Here is a 21,104-nt window from a genome sequence, read left to right on the forward strand (position 1 = left end):
GATATTTTAAGGAACACAATACTGTCAGCAGTTTATAAGAAAAGAAAGCAGGTGGAAATAGCTTCAAAACTTAGTTATACTGCAAAGTCTAAACTTACTACTGTGTCAAGTTTTTTTTAAAAGTTGCAACCCCACCCCCCTTCTTAGTTGCTTAGTTGGTTTAAAAGGATGCCTGAAGCACTAAACATTTGTAAAAAAAGCTACTTAGAAATTAACTGTCCCAAATGAAACAAGCACGCATTTAGAGCAGACATAATCCATTAATTGCCATGCTAAAGTATATTAGACTGTGCAAAACTATTTATATACTTAGGTCTTGTATTTCCTTCATCTGAAACATGGAAAGATCATATTTCTTCAGTATAATCCAAAGAACAGAGCAGAGAATATTGACATCCTGATGAACACCTGGAGGCTATCCGATTTCTCTTTCTTTTTTTTTTTTTTTTAGATTTTAGGATGCCCCCCATCCCCCTCATTTTAAAATATGGGATATAATAGTGTGTATTCAGATTTTCAGTTGTGCACCTTAAGAAACTGAGAACAGTATTAGGGCCGTTTCATAATAAGTCCCAGATACCAAAGGAGACTCTTCCTGTGCAGCTAAGAACAGGCCTGTGCAAATCAGCCCTGATAGAAATGGAGGTCTGAGATTCAGTGAGAGTGTGAGTGGATCTCACTCTGCGATTTGAGATTTGAGAGCAAACCAGTTCCGTCTCAGCTGGTTTGAGATTCAGTTAGAAAATATCCATAAACTGTAAAGGGGAACCATCAAAATGCTGAGAGTTTGTGACTGTGATGGGGAATGAATGAATGAATGAATACATAAATAAACAAATAAATAAGATGTAGCAGTGTTTGTGATAATAATAATGGAAATTATTAACCCAGAACATATGGAGGAAAAGAGGACCCTGGAAGGCTTCAGTTCCCATCTAGAAAGTTGGTAGCAACTTTTCTGACTAACAAATTTTGTTCAAAGGCATAATTGTTTGTGAACCATAGCAGTTCACTAACCTGACTGTCCTACAACTTCCCACCTAAAAACACAGGTGTATTCTAAAGGTGTTGATAGAAAGCATTAACAAAGAATAAACAGATATAATTGGATAAAAGGTAAGAATGACCTTTAAATGTATATATAGAATAGCATGTATAGTTGATAAATTCCACGTAAGCTACCCTCAAGCCTACTTGACCATTAAAGATTGGAATGAGATTGAAAGGAATGATGTATCGGAGTTGGGCCCCCAAGCCCAGCCAGGATGTGCTGAGGATATGAGCCTTCACCACAAGAACATGAGGTGTCATTCACAAAGCTATGGGCTCCCAACCACAACAGATAAAGGAAAACAAAACTTTTACAGAAAAAACTGCCATTAGTCAAATCACAAGGTACAAAAAGAAGAGAACAAGGAATTGAGAGTAGTAAATAAGAGGAACCCCGCCCTCTAGAAAAGATAGGCGTCTTTAAGTCTGGCCAAGGATCTCACAGAGCCAGGTGTTGGAGCTAAATCAACCCCAACAACAGGATCACCTGGAAACAGAGCATGGGGAGGCAAAGTCAAGGCAAGCAAATGAACTCAGCTGTGCTTGTCCTTAGGCAAATCATAAATCAAACCCCAAATGCCAGGGATTAAATACAAGTGGGGACATGGCCAAAGTTACACTTCCGTTTCAGGTATTTTTTTACATAATACAATAAGAGGTAATTGTACAATATAATTATACAATAAGAGGTAATACCAAGGCCAACACCAACTGACAGTAAATGGAAGAAAAGCCCCTTAGAGAAGAACAGCAGTATAAAAATAAAGCAAATACAAAGAAGGATTAATTGAAACAGAAAAGCCAAATACCAAAGTTAATTAAAAATAACAATCTTAGAAGCCTCTGAATCTGATTAGATTGGAGTCCTGAATTGTTAAAAACAGATTTTTAAGAATCTAAAATCTGTGACAGATGTTAAGTCTTGGGCCAAGGGAAGTATTCCACGAAATATATTAATATATATTAAATATGTTAACATATATTAATATATATTAAATACAGTATTATATATTAAATATATCAACATTAAATATATTTAAATATATTAACATTAAATGCATTTAAATATATTTAAATATATTAAATATTAAGCCATCAGGCTAGAAACCAGGAGACTGAGTTCTAGTCCTGCCTTAGGCATGAAAGCCGGCTGGGTGACTTTGGGCCAGTCTCTCTCTTTCAGCCCAACTCATTTCACAGGGTTGTTGTTGTGGGGAAAATAGGAGCAAGGAGTATTAGCTATGTTTGCTGCCTTAGGTTATTTATAAAAATAATAAAGGTAGGATAAAAAAATCTAAAGTAAGATTGTATGCGATCATTGAGTTCAACCCTCTGCCCAATACAGGAATCCAGATGAAAGCATTCTCAGAAGATCTCTGTTCAGCCTCGCAGTCAGGACTTTGGCAGGTGCCTGAAGTGGAAGTAATTTCTTCCCAAGGACAAATTCAGAATTCTCTTTAGCAAGATTTGTGAAGATTTATTAAGGCTGCAGCTGGCTATTTATGTAACAATCATTCTTAGCCAGCCGGAGGCATAAGCAGCACTCTCAGGGCCCCAAGCAAGCCTCTCAGATGGGTTCCCCTGACCCAACCTCAGTCTTCAGTAAAAGGTCTAGGACTACATTCAAGGGAAAAAGGAAAAAGAATACATGCACATAAGCATTACATGCAGAATTGCTTATCTTTCCCTGTCATTTGTCTTGGCATTGAAACTTGCTAAAGGGTGCTGAAGTGGAAGAGTTCTGACAGCTTACCCTGGATGGACGTGGCACATGGATTCTTCTCCATTCTTCTATAAGGCTGGGGGGGGGCATTTGGTTTGCTTCCTTCTCCATATTCCCTAAGAAGTATCATGTTGGAGTCATACCAGCCCTTTTAGCTTTGATTGGCTTTCTCAGTTGCCCACGAGCCAGTCCTGATATGTTTTGAGGCCAGCTTTCTAGACTTCCAATCTACCCATATCCATGAACATGAACATCATCCATCAGTCATGCACTGTTTGGTTCTTGCTGTGAAGGACACAGGAAACAGAGTCACAGAGATTGAGATGGGTGGCTATAGAAACTGCATAAATAAATTAAATAAATACAATATCCCAGGTCTTTCTTACACACTCACTCAGCATACATCTGCCTTCTCCAACAGAATATGATTTCCTTTGTTCTATAGTCTGAAGTAAAGCCCAAGTACATTATGATGAAGGGAAAATGGCACCACCAATAGCATACAGAACAAACTTGAATTGCCCCTTAGGATTAGAGATATGGAAGTCTGGAAAAAATGGGGGGGGAAAGGAGGGAAAAAATCCAGAATTTTCCTAATTCCACCCTAAAGCATTTTTCTTTCCCTTTTTTTTTCTTTCTTCTTTTCTTTTTTTTTTTTAAACATGGAAATTGAGGGGAAAAAAGATAAAATATTTCCTAATCATACATAAAATGGTTGGGATCTAAAATTGCCCTATGTCTGGAAATACACTAGAATAAATTAACAGCTTGTCTTAACACAAGCAAATATTTGATTTTAGGAGTCCATGAAAAATGATAAAAATAAAGGATCAGATTCAGAAAATGAGACTGATTAAATTTTTTTCTGCAGCAAATTGTATATTGTCATACTAAGGTTTTCTTCCTTCCCCCCCTGAAAACTAGGGTTCTCTTTCACTGTTTGATGCATTGGATGACAAAGGGACCCCTGAGACTCTCAGGGGTCCTCAAAATCAAAATTATTTGCCAGCCTATGTTGAAAAATAATACAATATTGAAATCCCATCAAACAATTAAGAGAAGCAGTAGCGGCAGCAAATGCGTCAATTTTAATTTTTAATACAGTAAATATCGATAAATATAACCCATACAAACAAAAGCTCTTTTGGGGTCCTCCAAATTTTTAAAAGTGGGAAAGGGTCCTGAGAGAAAAAAAGTTAAAGAAACACTGGAATAATGGATTTCAGTTACACGAAGGCAGATTCTGGGTTTTAATATTAAGAAGAATTGCCTAACAGTAACAGCAATTTGACCGTGGGATCACTCAGCATATGATGGGCTCCTCTTCACAGGATGAGGTAAAGCAAAGGCTAAACAACTGTCCGTCTAGGGTAAATTTAATTTGGACTCCTGCTCAGAACAGGGGGTTAGACTGGATGGCCTTCTAAGTCTAGAATTTTGGGTCATCCAGAAAATCAGCATCTCCTCATCCTACCTTCTCCCCTTTTGGCCTTTATGAAAACCATGGATAGATAGGTAGATGGACAGACAGGGCTGATCAGTGATTATTCAACTATACCCTTTGCACTGAGCCAACCACAAAGTCCATCCCCCCATCAATCATTTTGGTTTGACACTGGCTAGTTCATAATCCTGTATGTTGCCTTTTGAATAATCATCATGAATGCAGTAATAAAGCTTTGACTACAGAATTAGCAAATGTTGCCTGTTCATAGAGAAAAAATGGCTATTTTGGACCTAGGAGTTCTTAGGAGCCCAGCTAAATCTAGTTGCAAGAAGCAAGCGTAAAGTTTGATTTATGGATCCCAAATGCTCTCTTGGTGCAGCTCTATTTAAAACTGAGCGCCTGTAATGTTTGGGGATGTGCCAGGTGTCACTCAGCACTGTCTCAACCCAAAGTGTCCAATGAACATCCTGCCTCTAATTTCCCTGAGAATTTAGCCACAAGAACCAATATTTTGTCAGCCAGATTCTCTCTCTGTGGAGGTTTTCATGACTGTTATCTGCAGAGAGAAAAAGATCCACCCCTGGGTGTAGCTGGACTCACCGAAGAATAGAAGTTAACAGCTGCTCCCAACAATGGCCTCCACTCTCTATTTGTCACCCAGTGACCGAGTATAAAAGAGGCCTCTGAGCAAAGTGCCAGCAGACGAATGCTTCTGGCTGCTTGATACATTGGGGTCCTCTAAAAGAAACCTTTGCTTGATACAGCATCATGAGCTCTTCCCACCTAAGCAACAGAGCTGAGAGCCATTTCCAGGCACAAGAAGAACATGAACTAGAAACTCTGGGGAAGAAAGCATGGGACAACCCTGTTTACAACGGATCCCCTTCCTCTTCCCTGAAAATCAGGGCAATCTACAATCCAAAATCCATTTTGGAAAATCCCTATGAGAATATTGAAAAATTGACTGGCTCCCTCTCCTATCCAAACGACAAGAAGGCTACCGAGGAAGCAAAGAAGAAGGAAACACCCTTCCCAGGATGCTGCTACTATGTCTTCAAAGGCATCCGAGGTAACTGGGGTGGTGGGTGGGTGGGTGGGATTAAGCACAGAGGAGACTGGCCATGTGTGATAGCTCCATCAACAGGCATGGGAAAGGATACAACTTCTGTGCAGGGACTATTGAGGGAATATTGTGCAGTAAACTTGGCTTTGCTAGTCCTTCTCTGTGTGGGTCAACCATGTTGTGTTATCCACAGATTTAAAAAATCACAACAATGACAGGAAGGAAAATGAATTATTGGCAAGCCTTGGTGGGACTCACAGAATTTACTGTCCTGCTTTTATAGTTGGAAAGGCTAAGCCTCAGAGACCATTGCCTTGAAATTAGTTAGGGACATCAATGGCAACATTGTTTGCCTGGGCTTCAGAAGATGGACAGGGGTATTCCTGTGCACACTGATTTAGGGATATGCCCCTTGAGTTCAGAGGGCTAATTGTAGGTAAATATGCCTGGCTGCAAATCAGCTTAGTTCCAAATGTGAGTATCGTGCGCAGAAAAATTGGAGATGTTATCAAGCATGCTTGACGTAGCTTAGTTAATAAAGCAATCTTTGTAAAATGTTGTGATAACTTAAGGAAGTGAATGTTCAGATGTGGTTGCTTTGAAAACATGAGAAGGGAGTCAGATTGTTTGGATATATTTTTATGAAATCCATGGAGAATTTCAGTCCTTTTCTGGAGCTGACATATTTGAAGCCAAGATCATTGTTTCTGGGAACGAATTATCTAATTTGCAACTTTGCTTCTGTTTAGTGATACGACTTTTCTCTGGCCTGCTTTTTTTTTTCAAAGAACCTACACCTTCCTTGTTGCCTGGTGGTGTATATTCAATTGTATGCTGCTGCCACCTTTGAGCTCCTTGAAAGAAAGACAATGAAATCTCTAGAGCTCTTGAGGGTGCCACTATTTTCACTCATGGTTGCATTCACTGCCAGCAACGAGCTATCAAGATGGTTTGTGGTTGGTAGACCATCTCAAAATATCTTCCCAGGCCAAATGAGTCAGCCAGCGGAAGCTAACAAGGCTGGAGCTGTTTCCATTCGCTTTCTCTGAGCCCGTTCCACTTGCTCTGAATTCTTTTGGAGTGCCCTATACTCAAGGTAGAGTCTGACCAATACAGAATAGAATGGAACTATTTGGAAATTATACCAGATCAGTGCAGCCAAAAATGGTTTTTTACAGCCTGAGTTTATCAATGTATTTGCATTTAGTTATAAAATTTATATCCGGCTTGTTTATATTTTAAAAATGCCTTACCATTTTTTTTCACCATAACTCCAATCACTTTTTCATGAGTATTATGGCAAACCATTGCACGCTGATTTGTTTTTCCTAAGTGAAGAATTTTGCAATTCTCAGTTAAATTTCATTCTGCTGTTTCCAGCCCTTTTCTCTAATCTCTCAAGATTATTTTGAATTTTGTTTCTGGTTTTTGGGATATTAACTATCTTAATTACACCCAATTTTGTGTGATCTGAAAATTTGATAAGCGTTCCTTCCACCCTCTCTCTCCAAAGTCCTTAATGAAAATGCTGACCAAAAACAAACTCTGCAGCAGCCACTTAAGATTTCTTCCAGGGTTACAATATTCTGGGAATAGTAAACATGTTTAGCTGTGAGTTATCCTGTGTCACAGAACAAAGTGCAATTAAATATTGTCAAATGAAGTAAGAAATGCAATTTTAACAGTATCATGAGTACAAATGCATTTTGACATACAAGAGTTGCTATGGAGATCATTTGGGAGTCCAGGATAGTTAATTTCTTTATTCCCATGAAAAAACCTCAGAATTGAGATGGTTCTTGTCATAGAAGGTCTGAACATGGTTCTACAAAGAGGACTTAGGAGACCAGCTTTCAGCAAGTGAAAGAAGGAAGATGAAGAGAGTTACAGTTTAGAAATGTAAAGAATAGTTTTATATTCTTTCTGAACACAGCAGAGAGTCCATCCACCTAAATCCCAAATCACCCAATGATTTTACAATTGGGCAGAGTTAGAAAGACTTCTCAAGCAGCTTTTGGATGGCGGGGCAGAAAGGACAGAAAGTTGCCATTTTCTTCTTCTTCAAGGGCCAGAATAACAAGAGCAACAGCAGCTGTGCCATCTCTTTTAGAATACTAGATCTGGAAAGAGCCCTTGAGGTCAACCCACTGCTTAGCACAGGAATCCAAATTAAAGCATTCCCCAGAAGGGGTTGTTCAGCAGCTGCAATGGAGGGGAGCCCACCACTTCCGCTGGTGATTGGTTATCCTGATGAACACTGTTCTGATTGTTAGGGGGCTTTATGTCTTCCTGTAACTTGAATCCTTTACTCCATGTTCTGGACTTCAGAATGAGGGAGAACAGATCTAGATCTTTTTTTGTATGACATCTTTTCAGGTATTTTGAAGACACTCTCTTCTCTTCTCTTCTCTTCTCTTCTCTTCTCTTCTCTTCTCTTCTCTTCTCTTCTCTTCTCTTCTCTTCTCTTCTCTTCTCTTCTCTTCTCTTCCCTTCCCTTCCCTTCCCTTCCCTTCCCTTCCCTTCCCTTCCCTTCCGTAATATTTTGAGCCAACCCTGATTAATAAATCGTATCTTTCTCACCATTCGTAAAAGCAGGAGCCCATATGATTTATGCTGGGTGGCCTGGGCCAACTGGACATCCATGTGGTCTGGAATTAGTTTGTTGATTAGCTTTCTATCCTGACGTTCTTTCAGGGGCAGAAGGCCAGATCCATGGTGCTCCGTCTGCCTATATCCCCACAACAACCACCTGGTGAAGTAATCACATCAGCAATAGCTAGTGTGGGGAGGGGGGACTTTTATCAGGTGTGCAGGTTTAACTTTTATTTCAATCCCCCTCCCCAATCATTCCTCCACTCTACCCCTGAGAGTGAAGCGAAGTCTCCCCTCCCTGCATGTTGTCTTCCCCAGCTCCAAATTCTTAAAATAACAACCAGACAAGATTTCCAATGACATGTCCAGTCCCAGATTAATGACTGTGCTATAGGTCCTCTCTGAGACTTCCTAGCTAAGTGTCCAGCCCTTGTGGACTCTGCGTGTTGCTTGAACCATCTGGTGAGGAAAAGAAGCCTCCTGGCCTCCTTCATGACATTTAACCTTCATGACTGACAGTTTATGAGTTTTGCTCACCATACAGATAACAATTCCTCAATGCTCTATAGAACTGCCTGGCTCATGCCAAAATCAGTTGTGAGCTTTTCCCTCTGGAACAATGATTACTACCTCTGCAGGAAAAAATAGAGAAATCCAGAATTTTGCAAAACAAACATCTCTCTCTGGAGGTGGCCATGCTGGCAGGCACGAATGTCTTGTGACAGTGAGTTCATGACTGTTAGGCCTGCAAGGTAGTCCAGATAAGAAGCACACCCAGGAATACTAGCTCTCTCTTTATTGTAAGGTTACATTAAGAGAATTGTGCAAGATTGAAAGTATTTCTCCCCTCCTTTCCTTTTACGTTCTGGAAAACTAGGGAGGGTCCCTTCTGAAACACTTCCCATGCCCTCCCTCCTTCTGTGGGCTGAGATACCTTTTATATGCCAATTGTCCAGCATGCGGCTCTCCTTCCTGCCTCCCAAGATCATTCCCACATACCATTACAACAGCAGCCTGGCAGCAGGACTTACCTTGTGTTGAACATGTTTTCTCTAGTCTGAACAATGAAATCAGGGATGATGCATGTAAAAATGGGAGGGGCTTGGTCATGGGGGGCAGCCACCATCTTGACTTTTTTGATTCCCCCATGGAACCCCTGACTGAAATTCACACATATACATACTCTTGACTAAGACTTGGCACATTTCTACAGCCAGGAAGGACAACTCTTTCAAAAAAGGAATCTGGATGTTGAGACTGCAATCCTATGTAGTTTCTCAACCTTGACAACTTTAAGATATGTGGACTTCAACTCCCTTCCAATTCTTACATTCTATGATTCTGTATGTTCATACAGATCATAAAAGTGGCAAAAAGAAGCATGGAACCAATCACAAAATGGCAAAAATCAAGTATTATTTTTAAACAAGTTGCCCACAAACATAGAAAACATTCTACCCATGCTCACACTAACCAATGTGTTGAGGAGAGGGAGAGGCAGGAGGGAGGAAGCAGAGAAGAGGCTATGAGGACTGCCACTGCTACATCTGAAAGGTATCTCACCCCCCCACCCCAAAACTGACCCCCTCTCTGAAGGGACCACAAGGAGATAAAACATGGACTGATGTCTAAAGGACATATCTGATATTCCCATATCAGACCATCCCCACCACCCCCATCAAATTGGTACTTGCTATAATCAACTGTGCACATTTTCCATTAAAAGTTGAGTTTGGGAGCAGTGCTAGCACTTAAGAAAAAAAAAAGAGTAACTTTTGAACCAGGAGCAGGAACCCCAAAGAGCTTTTAGTTGTTCCTGGCACCAGCTGCCTGTATTCTTCCATCTCAAGAGCTTTCGATCGAGGGTGTGGAGGAACATCTATCACAGAGCTGTAATTCTGAGTGTCCTTATGGTGAAAGGAACAGAAACCCCTTTGGATATTGATGTGAGAACATTTACTCCACTTTCAAGTGGGAATTCACACCGACATTGGATGAAGGTTTAGGCGAGAAGAGCAATAACATCAAGCCATTAGTGAGGCAAGCTATTAAGCTTTAATGGTGTTCATTAGCAGTGAGCAATGAAAGAAAAGTGAAGTGAATAATGTTTCAAAGGAACCAACTTTTCTTGAGCTCAAAAGAAAATTCACACTACATCACTAAAATAAAAGAGAGACATTGATTTGGATCTAAGCTGAAGGTAAAGGATCAAACAACTGAAATGGGACACGGTTCTTCACCATTCTCTTTAATATTTATGCTTTTCCACTCCTCCCCTAAATATCCTTTTGAGACTGTGTTACATTTACATTCCTTACATATCCATGGCTGCAGAAAACAGCCAGAGCCGATTCCTAATTTATCCTATGCAGCAGCCATTCCTGGAGGATGGTGGGGTGGCATTGTTTCTGAACAAACGTATTTAAACTACTGAAACCCTATGTTTACAATCAAGTGTTGGAATCAGTTTGCATACATTTCCCAGTTTTACAACCTTGTTTTTTCCAGCCAATCTCCCACGTTTTTCTTGAAGTTAATAATATTCACTATAAATGCATGCATAAGGAAACAGTAATTGGGGGTGTGGATGAAGAAACACGATTGGAAGGAACAAGGATATATCTTGAGCAAATGAGGGAGATAATTGGCAGAGTTTTTAAAATATCACACCAAGTGGGTTAAAAATTTATTTACTAAAATCCATAGCATTCAGAGGTAGACTTTTAAGCTCCAGAGACATGGCCAGTTCCTGAAAGTCTCCAGGAATTGTCACCCAACTCCTAATTTTGGATGTGACCAAAGAGGAAAATTATTAAATACATGACTAGGAAATGATAACCACTGTGTTTAACTTGAATTTAATTTAACACAAGTGAGCTGAAATCAACTTTTAGTTACTGACTTGCTCCTGTCAACTTTGGGGAGTGCAGACCTTGACATACCCTGTCTAGAGCACAAATAAGGTTTTTTTTTAATATAATTTTATTAAAAGTTGTTAAAACAAGAGTAAAAATCAATACAAACTAAAATAGAGTAAGAAGGAAAAAAGAAGAAAAGAAGAAATAAAAGAGAAAGCTAAAGTGCAAAAAGAAAGAAAAAAGGTAGAAGAAAAAAAAGAAAGAAAAAAAAGATACAAAGAAGTGGCTTCCGATCTTCTTTACAGTAATTATAAGTACAATTGTAGATTTACCTCTTTCTCTAAAGTTACCTTGTGACGCTTTTCTTTCTGAAATCTATCCTATCTAATCGTCAAAACCATAGATCATAAGTTCATTTTTTTCTGTTTTATGCAAAAAGTCCATAAGGGGTATCCAGTCATCAATAAATATAAAGATTGTCTTTTTTCTAATCAGATAGGTCAATTTGGCCATCTCAGCAAGTTCTATCATCTTCACCAACCATTCCTCCATTGTAGGTATTTCCAAATCTTTCCATTTTGTGCATATGATAGTCTTGCTGCGGTTATCATATATAAAAACAAGATTCCATGACTTTTTTTCCAACTATTTATGCATCAGTCCCAAAAGAAAGACCTCTGGTCTCAATTGTATATTAATTTTTAAAATCCTCTGAATCAGTGTATGCATTTGAACCCAAAATCTTCTAGCTTTTTTGCACGTCCACCAAGCATGATTAAAAAAAAAATTATAATAACTTTATTAGAATTTTTAAAAAGAACAATAAAAAACTAATAAAAACTAATATTGAGAAAAGAATATAGAAAGAAAGAAAATATAGAAATAAGAGATATAAAAGATTAAAAAGTATGAAAGAGAAAAAAAAGAAAAAAAGAATCAGAAAAAAAAATTGACTTCCAACCCTCCTCACCACAAATATAAGTAACATTATACGTCCAACTCTTACTCTAAGGTTAAAACATAACTTCCATTATTTCTATTAATCCATATTATTTCTAGTCATCAAATCCATACAACAAAATTTCATTTTTTCCCGTATTTCGCAAAAAGTCTAAAAAAGGTTTCCATGTACTATTAAAATTACACAATATCATATCTCGAATCAAAGCCATCAATTTCACCATCTCAGCTAACTCCATCTATTTTTCCACTGTACGTAGTGTCCTGTCCTTCCACCTCTGTGTATATAAAAGTCTTGCTGCTGTTATCATATATATAAGAACAAAGTTCCATAGTTTTTTTCCAACTGTTTGTCCATCAAACCTAAAAGAAAAGTCTCTGGTTTTGATTGTATGTTAATCTTTAGAATCTTCTGTATACAAATATGTATCTCAGTCCAAATTTTTTTTGCATTTTTACAAGTCCACCAAAGATGATAAAATGTCCCTTCATGTTGTTCACATTTCCAACATACATTCAAAGTACCTTTATACATTTTAGATAATTTTTCTGGTGTTATATACCAACCTTATATCATTTTGTAAAGGTTCTCTTTAAGATTATAACATAGTGTAAATTTCAATCAATTCAGCCACATCCCATTGTTTCATCTGTATATTATAACCAAAAATTTTAGTCCACTTTATCATACATTCTGTCACTTGTTCTTCTGTTTCAAATTTCAATAAAAGTTTATATATTTTAGCAATCACATGCTCATCATTTGTACAATTCTGTTTCAAAATCAGTCTTAGAATGTTCAGTACCATACATTCTTTTGTCTACTTTGAATCTTTCTGATAACTGTAAATAGGAAACCCATTGACAACTATGCCCCTCTGCCATCAGTTGTTCTCTTGATTTTATTTTGTATTCCCCTTGACAGAATTCTAGAATCTCACGGTATGTTAACCATTTGTGTTTGCCTATTATTGTTCGTCTATAAAATGCTTCTTGAGCTGAGAGCTACAAAGGTGTTTTTGGGCACAACCTGGATTTGTATCTATTTCATATTCTCAACAGGGCACATCTAACGTAGTGATTTTTAAAATCTATGTTAACCTTGTCTTTATCATACCACAAATATCCACACCACCCAAATCTCACGTCATGTCCTTCTAACTCTAAATGTCTTCTGTTTCTTAGCAACACCCACTCTTTCATCCAAACCAAACAGCAAGCTGCAAAATACAATTTCAAATAAAGTAAACCCAATCCTCCTCTTTCCTTTGCATCTTGTAACACCTTATATTTAACTCATAGTTTTTTCCATTGCCATACAAACTTAGATATATCCTTTTGCCACTGTTTAAATGGAGCATCAGCTGTCAAAACCAGTATTGTCTGAAACAAAAACATCATTCTAGGCAAAACATTCATTTTTATCATAGAAATTCTCCCAAACAATGATAATTGTAATTTCAAGAACAGATAAGTTTCCAAAAAGCTGAGTTTGAAGCCCTTAGTTTTCTCATGCAAATGTGATCCCTCTGTCAAGCTGTTTATTTAATCCTACATATTAATCCTACATATATTTCCACTGTAACAGGACTTTGAGGAGATATAGCTAGGAAAACTGACAAATCTGTCAGTTTCAGTATCTCTCAATTGCTTATTTTTCCTGTTCTCGAGGTAGTCCATCTCATGTTTGCATCAGTTTGAAAATTAAATAATCATAATCTGCATTTCCGTATGCATTTACCCCAATATATGTACATTTGGCAAGAAAAAAAACATTCATATAATATTTTAATATTACTTTTATTAATTATATATTTTTGTACACATCTTTTTAAAAATATATACATTATGAACACAACTTTGGTTTGGAGAATTACATTGCAAAATCCAGAGAACTATCCCTTTGAAGTACAGTTGAATTTCTTTTTGATATAGGTCTTAAACATTGAAGTTAATCCTCCTTAAAAGTACTTTGAAGTATGAACTCAAAAAAACCCAAAAACCTTCCACCTTTAGAATTCCAACATTCCCATAACCTAAGCCATAGGATTCAAACCTGCCACCCACAGCTCCGTTTTCTGTGGGGCAGACACACTCATGTCAGCAGGAAAGATGCTGACATGCTGAACAACTAAGGTTGGAATAAATCCACGTTGTTCATTTTTTCCTTATCTTTCTTTTGCAGGGCTTTGGGGCACAACCTTGACTGAAAATACCACTGAGAACCGAGAGCTTTATGTAAAGACTACACTGCGTGAACTTCTGGTCTATATTGTATTCTTGGTGGACATCTGTTTGTGTGAGTAGTGTGGTTGCTGCTCTTGAACGCTGACACCATTTTTTTCCTACTTTCTATTGTTCTCCTGGTTGTCCTTTTTAAAACCCTGATCTTTCACCTCTTTCTGAGCTCACAGGGATCATTTGTAAAAAATTAGACACATTCTTTGATAACAGTTCTTTTAGTGCTTGTTAGCATCATAGCTAACAGAAACTGCAAATTTATAATTTGTCCCAGCACTTCAAAAGAAGTCAATGATAGACCACTTCCATAATGGTGCCAAGAAAACAACATGGAAATAAGGTTAAAACTAACTGAACTTAGCATGCTGTGAAATGCAGTTACTAGTTTTGTAAGTGACCTGGCGAAGTATGTTGTGTGAACACAACCTCTGAGTTCCCTGATTGTGTAGGACATTGGAGGCAATGACACATTAGAGATGACAACAAGAGGAATGGTGGAAGAAAACCTGTGAGCACTGATTCTCTTGTCCCTTAGCAACTGAGTTTGCGCAGAAGCTTTCGGTAAGAAATTCTGTGAAGCTTTATTAATATTAAATTTTAGGTGCACAGCATAATGAAGTAATGTTGTTACAGTATATAATAGCACATTAAATGTACAATCGACAATAATACAGAATATAATGCTCAGATCACTTCGAAAGATAACCTACTCCATTGGTTCCCAGCTCTTTGTCCTAATATCTAACCTGAACTGACTTTCCGGAAATTTCAACCCATTGCTTCTAGTCCTTTCTTCCAGGATAACACAGAATAAGCCCACTCTCTTCTTGATATGACAAACCTTTATACAGTATATCTGTATATCAGTATATACAGTATATCTGAACACTGTTATATCTCTTCTCAGTTTTCTCTTCTGTATACTGAGTTCCTTTAACCATATCTCATAGGACTTACTTTCCAGTCCCCTCACCATTATGATGGCCCTCTTCTGAATTTGCTCCTTTTTTTGAGACTGTAATTCCCAGAACTGGACATAGAGTTCCAAGTGGGACCTTACCAAAGCAGAAGATAATGGGAAAATTCTTCCTGTGTTCTGGACTCTATGCTTTTATCAATACATCCCAATATAATATTTGCCTTTTTAGCAGCTGTAGCACACTGTTGGCTCATGTTTGATGGTTGCCAAGATCACCTGTTCACATGTACTACTGCTATTCTAGGTTTCCCCATTCTATTCTTGTGCCTTTTAGTTTTTTCTCCCCAGATGTTTTCTATATTTCTTTTTCCAGCATTTTGGCCTACTGTTCACGCCTGTTTAGATCTTCTGAAATCTTCTCTTTCTCTTCCAAACTGTTAGCCACTTCTCCTAGTCTTGTGTCATCTGAAAATCTGATAATCATCCCCTAAAGTTCTTCATCCAAGTCATGAATAAAAATACAGAGCTCCAGGGCACTCCATTTGACACTGTTCTTCAATTTGATGTGGAACCATGAGGACTGCTTGCTGAGTACTCTTTCAGTCAATTATGAATCCATCTAACAGTTGTATCAACTAGCCCATATTTCACAATTTTATTGATGAGGATATCATAAGACACTCTGTCAAAAACTTTGCCAAGGCCCATGCACAGTATCTCCCCAGCATTTCCTCAATCTACTAAACTCATAGTTCTATTGAAGAAGGAGGTAAGATTAATAAGACCTTATTTGCTTGTGACAAACCATGCTGGATTTTGCTGTTGGTTGCATTCTTATCCAAGTGCTCACAAATACGTTATATATCTGTCTTGCCAAGGATAAATATCAAGCTGACAGGTTTGTAGTTTCCCAGATCCTTCTCCTTCCCTTTTTTGAAGATCAGAACAACACTTCCTCTCTTCCAGTCTTTTGGGACTTCCCCAGTCTTCCAGGGGCTCTCAGATTCTGCAATCACCTCTGCTAGTTCCTTCAGTACGCTAGGTTATAATCCACTGAGACTTGAATTCTTTTAAATTAGCTAAGTTTTTTTTTTTTTTACCTCCTTTTTGTCTATCCTGATCTTCACCTCCTTTATTCTGCTAGTAGAGCAATGATGGGCAGAAGGGGCTTAATTTCCCTTTTGAAAGAAGACAGATGTAAAATACAAATGACTCTCTGCCTTCTCACCATCATCCATTATCAATTCATTCTTTCTCCTCATATTAGAACTAGAGCCTTGTTGCCTTTGTTTTAGTTTCTGACATATCCCCCAAAAAGCCTTTTTTGCTGTTTGGGGCATTTCTTGTAAGCCTCAGTGCATTCTGCGCCTTTCTGGCACAATTCCCACAGTTTCTGGCAATTGGCTTGTATCCTCCTTTAGCTATACATCTCTCCTTCCATTTCCTGTGCATGTCTTTTTTTTCCTTTTCAACATTTAGAAAGCTAACTATTCTGTGCGCACACTTGGTTTCTCTTTAATCATTCTTTTAACTCTTCCATAGAACAGAAGTTAGGTTAACTGGTGAGCAATTTCCTTTGTCACATCTTGGTCCCTTTTTAAAATTGGGATCCTAATAGCTATTTGAAGTCCTTGTAGTTAGCATGCTGGTCATACACCTATCTCTCTGTGCCTACTTCCTCACTACTGGAAGTCCCCTCTACCCTTAAGAATATTCTCACTGCCGGGAGGTCTTTGGCCGCCAGGGATGGGTCCCTTTGAAGAGACCTTTCCCCTCTTCCTTGGCATTATGTCTTCCTACTCTGAGGCCTTCCTTTTGTAGACCTGTTGAGGCAACACAGTCAGAGAGGGGGCCACTATCTCATTCCCAAAGTCATCTATCAGCAACCTCTATTTTTGCCACCATCTCTAGTTTAGCCAACATGGCCTTAAAGGAGTCAAACTTACTCCGAGAGCAAAAGTCTCGCTCAACCTCAGGACTTCTATCCATTAATCCCATATATGGTAGTTGATCTAAGGCAGTGTTTCTCAACCTTGGCAACTCTAAGATGTGTGGATGTCAACTCCCAGAATTCCATGCTGGCTGGGGAATTCTGGGAGTTGAAGTCCACACATCTTAGAGTTGCTAACGTCAAGGAACACTGGTCTAAGGTACTGGATACCTCCCATATCTTTTCCAGCTATCTCACTACATATATGTAATTAATTGTTAGGATATATTTAAATGGACCACCAAGCTTCTTAATGTATCAGGAGAAGAGAGGATTGGATGTCCTACCCTCCTTACTAAGCAAACTAATACCTGGGCTGCAAAAATCTAGATGCCTCCAGGTGACCACAGAGCCATCCTGAAAACCTTAATTCTTCACTGCCATCTAGTAGCCTTCCAGATTTTTGAAAACCAGATATGATATAGCTACTGCCAAGTCCAGATGGATGCTTTTGACTATAAACTGGACTAAGTTTGATCTGATACATGGATGCTTAACTGACTGACAAACCTGCTTCACTGCAATTTATAAAGAAGTGTTGACATTGGTCAATGACACTGTAATATGTCATCCTTTGGGGCTCACTTGTGCTTGGAGAACTAGATTCCCTTGAAAGATGGACCCTTTTTAAGCTCTGGCTGGCTTTGCCCAACCTCCTGGCTGCAACTAATGATATTGGGAAGATATACAGGTTAAGGGGGGATGTTAGTAACACCACCTCTAAATGGAGACACTGTTCTGAGTGGTAATAGGAGTTTGAAGGCAATCTCAGGAAAGGCATGGGTTTGCTGAGTCCCTCCAAGATGCAAGCTCTATCTCTCTCAGGCTTCTCAGTATAGCCTTCCCTAAAGCTATTCTCTAGTTTCTTGTTTTTTTTATTTGACTGAAATAAAAAAAACAAGACCGGGCTTTGCAAAACTAAAGTCTAAGGCTGGGCTTTATTGGAACCTGTTTGTTAGGTTGTTCTGTAGGAGGCTCTGAGAATCAAACTTATACTGTTCCTTTTATGAGCAGACTAGAAAGTTCTGTTAATCTGCATGCTTTTTTCTTTTTTAAAGTGCCTTGATCTAAATACACTCCAGAATTCTACATTTTGGATAAATTTGATTACACCTGTTGCCTGTCTACATACCTAGATCATGGGCACAAAAGCTGTGATTTTTACAGAATTTTCTCCCTTGGGAGTAACTAAGGAATCACCATCCTGGGATTTTGTCCAATAATAAACCTGCCTACCTTTTCCTTGCAGAGATACTTGACTTGAGTTGGCTTTATAAAGGAGTCTGAGAGGTTCATTGGACATTTGTTGCTCTCAGGCCATTGAACACCTTCTCTTAGGAGTTGCAGTTGGACCCCACCTTCTCAGAAAATCTGTAAAAATGCCTCTCTTTTGCCAGACCTTTCATGGCCAATGATTTTATTGTTAGAACTTGAATTTACTCATTTTAATTTTTTTATTTTGTTCTTGGTATTTTTTTCTGTGTAGGTTGTCTTATATTGTGAGCCTCTTAGTGTATGTTTTTCACCCAGAAATCAAGTATTAAATGATATCTAGAGTGCGAGGCTGATACACTGTACACCACAGCCTTGCCCGCTCCATTTGTAAAATCAGTCAGAGGAGGCCTAGCCAAGTAAGTTATAGGAGCGTTTGGTGTCTTTGAGAGGAACCCATGCAATCTATGGGTCCTTGTATTTATCTGGACTCAAAAGTTTTGGACATCTTTCACACATCTACTGCTGTGCAAACTATTTTAGTAGCGGTCCCATTTTTAGATGTCTTGGAAGCCCAGAAAATATCCAAAGAACCTTGTGGCAACAGGCAAGGTCCACTTTGCCTAACATGCCTTTTCAGATGAATTGACCAAGCAGGTGCCACAGGGTGGAAAGCATGAAGGAAAAAGGATCTTATTTTCCTGTTGTCCTTTAGCACACATTTTCATGATCACCAAGAGAAAGAAAGCAAGGAGCTTACTTTGTCCTGGAATTTTTCAATGAACAAGAAGTATGAAAGATACTCCTTGACCACCACATTCATTTTTGAAAAGTAAATGCAGACTTCATCAGCCCCCAAGTTTGAACTTTCCATTTTGTTGAAGGATTTTTTATTTTAAAAAATCTGGAGGAAAATTTGCCAGATAACTTTTTAACTGTGCCTTAAAGAAGTTAAATAGAGCAACTGTATCCTCATATCCACTTAAATGGAATGGATTTATCCTAGTAGCCATTAACAGCCTTATCCTCCATAATCTACCTAACTCACATATAAAACAGTGTAAATCGATAGTTCTTGCTACTCCTTGTGGCAGTGACTTCTATAGTTCCTCTATACACAGTGTGAAGGATTTCATTTCATCTATATTGAATCTTCTGCTGTTCAATTTTATTAGATGCCCCCATGTTTTATGATCAAAGGGAGAAAAATATCCCCCCATTCACTTTCCCCACAACAAGTAGAACTGTATATAGAACTATTGTGTCCCTTTCCTTATTCAGCTTTCTCTGAGGAAAAGATCTCCCAAACATTGGACACATTTTGTTGTTGTTGTTGTTATTTTGTCATTTGTGGATATTTCTACCCTGTTTTTCAGTACTTTTTCCAGCTCTACCATATCCTACTTGAAAATGCAGAATTTACAGATTTTATTCTAACTATGGTTGGATTCAATTCATATAAAGGAATTACTATATTGAAACTGCATTTCTGATCCCTTTCCTAATAATCCCTAACATGGGATTTGCATCAATGGATTGAGTTGGCCTTTTCACTGAGTTCCTCACATTGACTTCAAGATCCTCTGCTGGTCAGTCACATTTATTACACCAACCTATGTTTGCTATTTTAATGCCCACTTGCCCAGTTCCTTAAAACTCTTCACATCCTCCTTTTCCCTTTACTAACTCTATCCTAACTCCAGATTATTAATCCACAAGTGAAAAACACCAATTCCAAAACAGATTCCAAGAACCACGCTTCTTATATTCCTCCATTGTACTCGTAGCTGCCTTTCTAAAGCCAGAGGGCCTCAGATTGTCCTGTGTGTACATCCCTGCCCTGATATTAATTTCTGCCCACTCCCCAAGTGACTATTTTCAGGAATTCTGGTATCTGATATATGATGGAGCCTTAATTCAGCAAGTTCTTCCTAAAGGGTAGGCAAATTGGTTGAACTATTGAGAGACTGGCAAAGTTGGGGCCACATCCTCTTGTACATCCAAAGGTTTATGAGGATTATTTCTGCCTACTGTTTCTAGATCCTCTGTAAAAACTTGGGAAGCTGTTACAGTTCCCAAATGGAGCTGAAAAGGTGCAGAAGTGATTCTTCATCCCACTTTTCATGTGTGTGTGTTTATGTCCTTATGCTTCATCACTATGTTGGCAAACCACTTGGCTGCCCCTCTTTTCTTCTTTTTCAACCCACTTTGTTTGTTTGTTTGTTTATTTGTTTAGCTTGTAATACCCAGGTGCCAAATCAAAATCTGCCCTAAGGGGCTGGATTTCAGGTAATTTTGGAGCAAAAGTCAACACAGTCTTTACATGGGTGGAACAAAAGAAAGTCTGTTTTAGCCACCCAGGTCCTCCTCCATTTACAGATTCCTTGGCCTCTTAAGATTGTCATGCTTCTCAGTCTCCTTTTCACTGATTTTCAACCTAGCCACCTTTTCAAGATCAGTGACCTGGGGCTGTGTCTTTCCTTCTTGTCACTTCCCATAACACCTAGGGTCCTCTCTTGGGCTGGGTTGGGCTGACTTCCTTTTCTGCTGCTTCCCTTTGCACAGCTTGTTGTATTTGTTTTCTTTTCTTCTTTCCTGCCAGGAGGAGGCAATCAGGTCTTCTCCATCCCTGACCTACTTGGACATCTTTGTCTACCCTGCCAACTTTAGTTATTTATGATGTTAATAACTCAGTGCCTTCAAGAATATAGAAGCAGCTGGAGACTGCAGCTCTGCTGTTCCAACCAACTTTTCCTGACAGATTTTCCTTCTCTTCATGAGCTACTTAAGCTCATGGGCCAAGGATTTTCTCATAGTTCATGAGATGCCCCAAAATGAAGCATGAGCAGTCATGGTATTCAAAACTTTGGGGATCTGGGTAATCAGCCCTTTTCAGGAGCAACAAACATGAGGTAGAAGATGGCAAGACCTTTCGATGATGAGACAGTGGTGGACTTTTTGGCTTTCATTGTCCTGGAACATGTAGAAGCCTCTTGGTGGGGAGACAGGCCTAAGCCCAATTGTGCCCCTTTGCCTCATAGACAGATGG

The 21,104-nt window shown here is 38.7% G+C and overlaps 1 protein-coding gene across 2 annotated transcripts in view; it reads left to right on the top strand.

Annotated features, from left to right (window-relative positions):
• The first annotated feature begins 4,988 nt into the window (after positions 1 to 4,988).
• The window catches only part of PKD2L1 (polycystin 2 like 1, transient receptor potential cation channel), a 45,745-nt gene continuing 29,629 nt past the window's right edge, over positions 4,989 to 21,104 (top strand). For both annotated transcript variants that reach the window (XM_088144254.1, XM_088144255.1), the window contains exons 1-2: positions 4,989 to 5,289; positions 13,879 to 13,992. In XM_088144254.1, the coding sequence (XP_088000380.1) occupies positions 4,989 to 5,289; positions 13,879 to 13,992 (415 nt within the window). The remainder of the gene's footprint in view (positions 5,290 to 13,878; positions 13,993 to 21,104) is intronic.

The sequence above is a fragment of the Python bivittatus genome, unplaced genomic scaffold, assembly GCF_059951505.1.
Source record: "Python bivittatus isolate LINGU-HERP-01145 unplaced genomic scaffold, Pbiv_v1 ctg000400_np1212, whole genome shotgun sequence".
NCBI lineage: Eukaryota > Metazoa > Chordata > Lepidosauria > Squamata > Pythonidae > Python > Python bivittatus.